At 33.9% G+C, this 8,740-nt stretch overlaps 1 protein-coding gene across 1 annotated transcript; it reads right to left on the reverse strand.

Moving 5' to 3' along the window:
* Positions 1-613: 613 nt before the first annotated feature.
* LOC124420524 (secreted RxLR effector protein 161-like) lies at positions 614-1,822 on the reverse strand. The gene is made up of 2 exons (XM_046953554.1): positions 1,051-1,822; positions 614-618 (listed from the first exon to the last, which is right to left on the reverse strand). The coding sequence occupies exons 1-2, from the start codon at positions 1,820-1,822 to the stop codon at positions 614-616; spliced, it is 777 nt and encodes a 258-aa protein (XP_046809510.1).
* Positions 1,823-8,740: the final 6,918 nt, after the last annotated feature.

The raw sequence follows: 8,740 nt of genomic DNA on the forward strand, positions 1-8,740 counted from the left end.
GGCTTAAACAAGCAAGTATAGCGATGAAATTTGACATAAGTGTCTTACTAGCCAAAAACTCTTTATGAAATTTTATGTGGATCGGTCTATAATTGACCCTACCCCTCATATAAGGTCTCCTTCATAAAATTACTTTAACGCTCATTACAGGTTTCAAAATACGAGTATAGCGATGAAATTTCCCAAAAATTAGTTTTATACGAGGCAATATCTCTCTACCAAATTTTATGCAGATCGGTCCATAGTTGGCCCTACCCCCCATATAAGGTCCCCTTAAGAAAACAAAAAGTATCTTAGGATCCAAAACCTTTTCACCAAATTTTATGTGGATAGATCTATAATGTCCCCATCAAAAACTTAATTACTGGGCTATATTAAATGAGTAAAGCGATGAAATACGATATAAACATGACTTGTAGGAACCAAGATCATTCTACAAAATTTTACGAAGATCGGTCTATAATTGACGCTACCCCCATATAAGGCCCCTTCAGAAAATGACTTTAAAGCTCAGTACTGGCTTAAAAATACTAGTAGATTTATGAAATTCGGCATAAACTAGTTTTGTGCAAGCTAATATCTCTATCTGTTTATTTTAATATAACAAAAGTCTTTATTCTATTTCAAAAGTAAATTAATATTAAAGTTTAAAATAATGCGTGTTATCTTAGGCAAGTACAAGAATAGAATGAATAAAAAGGATAAGACAAAAAGAGAACAAAGTAAAATAAGTTAACGATATTCACATTGGAATATAGAGTTGCCAATAGTTATTTATTCCGTTTTCCAACACTCCTTCTCAATGTGAATGACGTTCAAAATACAAAAATTATAAATATATTCTTTAAACAAATTTCATTAATTTCAAAAAATAATTGTGTTTTGTCTTCGCCAAATTCTTCGTCAATACGTCAGCAATCATTTCCGCTGATGGACAGTAGTTCAAGATGACATCCTTATTTTTTACAACCTCCCGGACATGATGGAAACGAATATCAATATGCTTCGTCCTTTTATGGTAAACGGGGTTAGATGCTAATCTTTCCGCGCCTTGGTTATCAACATTGAGCATGACGGGATCATCTGATGTATATCCGATTTCTTCCAAAATGCGTTTTAAGTAAATTGCCTCTTTCGCCGCCTCTGACAGGGCCATATATTCCGCTTCTGTGCTGCTTAGTGCCACGCAAGACTGCTTCTTAGACTGCCAAGATACCGGACAATTTCCAATGAAGAATACGAAACCGGTATATGATTTCCGATCAAGGTTATCGCCACCCCAATCTGCGTCCACAAAACCTTCAATAGATGTTTCACCCGCCGTGTATTCAAGTTTCATATTAACCGTGCCTTTAAGGTAACGTAATATTCTTTTCACAGCTTGCATATGTTCCTCATGTGGGTTCGAATTTCTCTGTGCTAGTTTGGCCACAGAATGAAGAATGTCAGGTCTCGTTGTTATCGAAAGATACATGAGGGCTCCAATTATGGATTGGTAATCACGTTGAGGTATTTCCTTGCAGTTTTGTCCAGTACAATTTACCTGATGATTAGTTTCGAGTGGGGTTGCAACGGCCTTACAATTTTCCATCCCATACTCCTGGAGTAAATCCTTTATGTATTGCGACTGGCAAATAGAAATTGTGCCAGTTTCATTGACACGTTCGATTTCAATTCCAAGAAAATGATGTAGTACACCCTTATCAGTTACAGGGAATTCATTCGCCAATAAATGCTTTACAGCTAAGACTTGGTTTTTATTCTTACATCCAATTATAAGATCATCGACGTAAACAGTTACCAACACCAATTCATTTTCCATCGTGGCTTTATAAAGACACTGTTCGTTAACGCACTGTTCAAAACCAATCTTCCTGAGAACAAAGTCCAGTTTTTCGTACCACTCCTTTCCGGTCAACAAAACCCTTTGGTTGACGAATATAAAGGTCATGATGTATATCACTATTCAAATAAGCCGAACTTATGTCAACTTGGTGCAAATGCATCTTCCATTCAACAGCTAGTGCCATAATCAAGCGTATGGTTGAATACCTCGCAACAGGTGAGAATGTGTCCTCGTAATCAATGCCAAATCTCTGGCTACAGCTTTTACCTACAAGACGTGCCTTAAAACGTTCTATGCATCCATTCTCGTCCTTTTTAAGGGCAAATACCCATTTTGAATCGAGGATACGTGCTCCACCGGGTAGATCAACCAACGACCAGGTTTCATTCCTCTCCAAGGACGACATTTCCGTCTGCATTGCCTCACACCAATTTTTCCGATTAAGGCTACTCATAGCTTCTTCAACAGTGGTGGGACGCTTTCCTGTATCATGCTATTCAACTTCTCTTTACGTGGTCTTCCCCGCTTACCCGTGCTAACAATTTTTGGTTTGCTGCGGGTCTCCTTCTGATTCTCGGACTCTGATTCCTCTTCACTTTCACCAGCTGTTTGGAATCCTACAAACTCTTCCGCATCGGATTCGTCGCAATCGGTTGGGATAGGGGTTGACTCTATAATTATATCCTCGGAATTTTCCGCATTTTGTTGTTTGCCATTATCAATAACAATTGTTAAATAGTCTTCCGCTGCCTTTGGTGTAGATTCGTGAGGGTCATCGCTGTCTAAATCATTCTCCTCGAATATGACATCACGACGTTCGATTACACTACGGGTATTCTTGTTGTATAGTCGATATGCCTTCGCGACTTGGGAATAACCAACCATTATATAAGTTTCCCCTTTTGCCTCAAATTTTCCACCACTTTTATCACCCTTATTTAATGCCACTGCAAAGGACCCAAACGTTCTGAGATGTTGAAGATTTGGTTTCCTGTTAAACCACATTTCATATGGCGTCTTATCGCCAAGTATTTTCGTAGGACATCTGTTGCGTAGATATACGGACGTATTTACGGCTTCTGCCCATAAACTTTGTTGAACACCGCTGTGCACCATCATGGAGCGAGCCATTTCCACCAACGTTCGATTGGCTCGTTCCGCAACACCATTTTGCTGTGGTGTGTGAGGGACAGTTAATTGCCTTGCTATACCCTCACTTTCCAAAAGGTTGTCAAATTCCTTGTTAACGTACTCAGGCCATTGTCGCTTCGTAATATTTTGATTTTTCGTCCAGTTTGTTTCTCAACATGCTGTTTATAAATCTTGAAAGTTTTAAAAACTTCACTCTTGGCTTTGAGAAAATATACAAAAACTCTTCTCGAGAAGTCATCAATAAATGTGACGAAGTACCGTGCACCACCGAATGAAGTCACTCTAAATGGACCGCATACATCGCTGTGTATAACTTCCAATAAGTCACATGACCGTGTAGTTGACTCTTGAGGAAATGGGCTTACATGAATTTTGCAAGTCATGCACGTTTTACATCGAGCTGATGGTACACCTTCCTTCAAATTTATACCCTTAACCATTTCGCTTTTCGACATATCACACAAAGAATTATAATTCAAATGGCCAAGTCTGTTATGCCACAGTTCACCAATTTCAATAGCTGCATATAATTGTTCGACTTGATCCTCAATTAAAAATAAATTATTGTGCTTAAAGGCCTTTAGAATAATTTCTCCATCGAAACTTTTCACAACAGCAGACGTCGAATCGAAAACCACAATCAAGTCATTAGCCACAACTCGGCCAACAGAAATGAAATTCATATTCAATTCTGGAGAATACAAAACATCCTGGAATTTAATCTTCTTACCATTAATCACTGTCTCTACGTCACCTTTGCCTTTGGCCATAATATGCTTATCGGCTTCGAATCTAATTTCCCGCTTATAGCACATGTGTGAAGTTGCCCCGCTGTCTACGCACCATTGTATGTTTCTTGTATTCTGCTTTTTCTGTGATTGTATATGTAATAGATGTTGTTTTTGCGCCTTTGCAGGTTTTCCACATTTATTGGCATAGTGACCCAATTCGCCGCAATTAAAGCATTTGCCTTTCATTTTGTTCTGTCTGTTATTTTTCTTCGCTTTATTCTCTCTCCGAAAAGTTTTCATAGAAAAAATTTGTTGTGTACTTGTTGTTGCCTCTTCGCGATCAATTTTCTGTTTATGTCTATCTCCCTCTTCGAGAATTTTCTGTTTAACGGTTGTTAAATTAGGCAAGACATCGCGTGTTTCAATTGCTATAACAAAATTCTCATAGTCATCTGGTAAACTGGAAAGAAGCATTATAATCAGGAGTTCATCTTGGATGACAATTCCCGTCTCCGCCAGCTTTTCTGCTAACTCCGTAAAATTATTAATATGCTGACCTACATTTCCTCCACCAGCCATTGTAAGGTTCACCAACTTTTTGTATAGAGACACCTTCTGAAGTGGACCTCTCGGCTTGTAAGTCTCCTCCAAACGTACCCAGGCATCTCGTGATGTCAAGCAATTCTTTATTAAGTTCAGTTGAGATGGTTTTATACAAAGCGTTATTGTAGCGAGCGCTTTTTCATCTTCTGCTCCCCACGCTTCTCGATCCTTATCAGTCTTAGCATCCTCGACCTTAACAACCCCATTTGCATGCTTCCACCAGCCATTGTGTATTAATACACTACGCATGTGTATGCACCAACTATCATAATTCGTGTCGTCCAGCTTCTCTATTTGATATAGGGACGACATTTTTCCACACGTTGACCAAAACTTTATAAACAAAATTCTCCGAACTTTATTCACTTTAATTATATTCACCAGAACTTTGTTCTGGGCCCATAACCTGTTTATTTTAATATAACAAAAGTCTTTATTCCATTTCAAAAGTAAATTAATATTAAAGTTTAAAATAATGCGTGTTATCTTAGGCAAGTACAAGAATAGAATGAATAAAAAAGATAAGACAAAAAGAGAACAAAGTAAAATAAGTTAACGATATTCACATTGGAATATAGAGTTGCCAATAGTTATTTATTCCGTTTTCCAACACTATCTCTTCTGTAGCCGAAAATCTACATCTGAAATCTACATACAGACTTTTATGAGAATTTGTCCATATATGTATGTATAAATAAGCACTGACAATAGTAAAACCCCCATTAATGCACTTCTTTCAAATGTAACCCAGATGTTCTCATTAATATCGATATGTAATAATAAAATTTTCAAAATATCAAAGTTTAATTATATGGCAGTGATTTGATGGTGGGTATAAAAGATTCGGCATAGCAGAATATAACACTCTTACTTGTTTTTATATTTATATAATATATATATATATATATATATATAATATAATATATATATATATATATAAATTATATATATATATATATGTATAAAATATATATATATATATATATATATATATATATATATATATATATAATATATATATATATATATAAATATATATATATATATATATATATATATATATATATATATATATATATATAATATATATATATATATATAATAATTTTTTTTAAAAGGTAACACATTTATTTATTAAAAACAATTATAATAATTATTATTCACTACTTTTTCTGCATATTTTTGTTATTTGATACCACGTTCACACCTTCGTTTTTTTTTTTGAAACATGAAACAAAATTTATGAAAATTTTACCTGTTTGAATAAAATAACTTTATTATAAAATATTTTGTACACAATAACTTTGAAATAATTCACTTTTAGATCCGAAATTTTGAAATTTGGGCCTATTACATCCGGAAATAATTAGAACAGTTTTTCTTAATTCTATGCTTGAATTTGGCCATTTTGAAATCAGTACGTTCTTATAATCCGAAATTTAATTCCGATTTCTTAATACTTATTTATTTATTCAGTAATAACCAAGTAGGGAAGTATAGACGTTTAAGATATTTTTTGAAGGGGGGTTTGTATGGGGGCTAGGGTCAAATAAGGGCCGATCATTATAAAAATCTGCAGTGTAATTTATACTTATATAAAACTTATTTGTGCCAATTTTTAGAGAGATAAAAGAATATTTGACGTAATTATGGCATAAAAAGTCCAAACCAGGGGGCTAGGTGAAATAATGAACCAATTTCAACCATTTTCAATAGGCTTCGTCCCTGTGCTTGTTCCAAATTTCATCAAATTATCTTGAAAATTGCGGCCTGTACCTTGCGCACAAGGTTTACATTGACGTAATTATGGCATAAAAAGTCCAATGGGGGCTAGGTGAAATAATGGACCGATTTTAACCATTTTCAATAGGCTTCGTCCCTGTGCTTGGTCCAAATTTCATCAAATTATCTTGAAAATTGCGACCTGTACCTTACGCACAAGGTTTACATGGTCAGCCGGTCAGACGGACGGACGGACTTGTCTTAATCGACTCAAAAAATGATTCAAATGATTCTGAATCGATTGGTATACTTTAAGGTGGGTATTGGACCAATATTTTTGTGTGTTACAAACATCAGCACAAACGTATAATACCCTCCCCACTATAGTGGTGTAGGGTATAAAAAACCATACATACAACATGTTGTAACATGTTGCAACATATACTTGAAAATTTTGATAATATCATCTACAGTAGCGAGCACAAAAATTGCAAATCGGGGTCATATGATCTTTGATTTTGTCTGATTTGGAACAACGGTAATCAATTAATCTCTTCTTTTTGCAGTTTATTCTCTTAACTTAGAGCTTCCAAATAGGCGATATTTTATTGCAAATTTTATTACGCAAAATGAAATATTATATATTTGCAAAAAAGTGAACTTTGGTCAGGTGGTACTGTAAACGCTTGACATATAATCAGTTATTTCATTGCGAAAATCTCGCTTCTTGCATCACTCTAAAATGGATTTTTCGACATATGTGATTATTAGACGAATATATTGTCTTTGTCTAGACTATATAGTAAGAAATTTATGGTATCGGAGCCAAATAAATTTTATTTGCTCACGTCTTCACATAAGATCTTAACCCGCTGTTCACTTGGCCAATGCTGATACGTTTCGCAAAATAACGGGGTTTGTTTTTCTTGACTCTAATGATGAGTTAAACGTTTTCAAGCAAATACACTTTATTAAAACTTAGGCAAGCAATGTGAACTCCAATAGAGTCACCCATATGATCCTTTGTGCAACTAGCAACGTCCACTATCTTCTTTCGTGAGCCCATTTTAAACACTTCCAAAGACCATCAGGTGATTTAATCACCTATCACTTTCCTTTCCATGCTTTTTCTCAAGTGAAATCGTGGTTCATATCGATTTACGCCAACTTTTTCACTCAAACGAAAGAACCAATTTCAAGCATGGATTCTTATCCTCTAGAGCTTTAATAATAGTTCTGTAATACTCGTATTGTATAATGTCTTCAAAAAAACTTCATTCAAAACGCAATAAAAATGATAAATTTACTGCTATTTAATTGCGTTGCATTTTTTGTGCTCGCGAAAAAAGTTTACTTTTTTCAGCAAATATAAAATATTTCACTTTGAGATATAGAAATTAAAACAAAATTTCGCTTGTTTGGAAGCTCTGAGTTAAGAGAATAAACAGCAAAAAGAAGAGATGGGTTCATTACCGTTATTTCGAAACAGACGAAATCGAATATTATATCGCCACGAGTTGCATTTTTTGTGCTCAAATCCTCAGATTTCCAAAGAGACAATAACCATGTTTTATGGATCGGGCATTTTATTTGTTCTAGCAACAAATTAAGACGTATCCTAGTTCAAAATTTTATTTTATTTAATATTATTAAATATCAGATCCAAAACTCCGGGGATTTAAATAGTCTGATGTTCTTAAATAGGAAAAAATGCTCCTATAAATAATATTCAGATCAATTACCAAAAATTTCAATTTTTCGGAACAAGAAGTGAATTTTTTCCATGTTATAGTGTAGAGAATATTTTATTATAAAATAATTACATTCAAACAGGTAAAATTTTCATGAATTTTGTTAATATCATTAAGCCAAATACATATTGAAATTATCTGTATACTTACTTTTGTGGCGTAAATTTTGCACCTATTTAACTATACCTTAAATGAGAACTCAAGTAACCAAAATATCCCGGAAAAAAGTAGTGAATAATAATTATCATAATTGTTTTTAATAAATAAATGTGTTTGTTACTTTTTTGATTATTGAAAAAATAATATCCTTTTTAAGTAAAACCAATTGTCAGTATATCTGTATACTTATTTTTGAGATTAACTGTATGTACATAAATTTTGGACTATGATGAAACGTAACGAATTTGTGTATTTTGGAGAACTTAATGCAAAGAAATAAATCGCATTTTTTGTTAAAAAATTTTAAAAGTTATCCATTATGATATAAACATAAGAAGATTTTCGGAATAGGTCTTTTAATTAATTTCGCAGAACAAATAATTTTTGTTAAATGTTATCTTTTCATTGTTCGTCTGTGCGACTGTTGAAATTATCTAAAAATCCCAGATATCTTCGGGATCCAAGTAATTCAATAATTCTTTCAGACATGCCTTCGAGAAGTTTCCCATTTAAAATCAAAAAATCCTTCCATAAATAACGGAGATATGAGCAAAAATCAAAGACAACGTCTGAAAATTTCATCATGATTACGATTTCTGCTTAATTAATATATGCATGGCTGTTTGGACTGTATTCCGGGGCCTATTTGGAATCAAAATTTCTCCTTTTAAAAATCAAACAGTGCCTATCAATAGAAAATATTATTTCAGACGGAATTAAGAGTTTTCCATGAACAAATTTTGAGGAAAATTATAGGGAATTCAATTTAAAAATGG

This window comes from Lucilia cuprina, chromosome 6, assembly GCF_022045245.1.
Source record: "Lucilia cuprina isolate Lc7/37 chromosome 6, ASM2204524v1, whole genome shotgun sequence".
NCBI classification, from domain to species: Eukaryota; Metazoa; Arthropoda; class Insecta; order Diptera; family Calliphoridae; genus Lucilia; species Lucilia cuprina.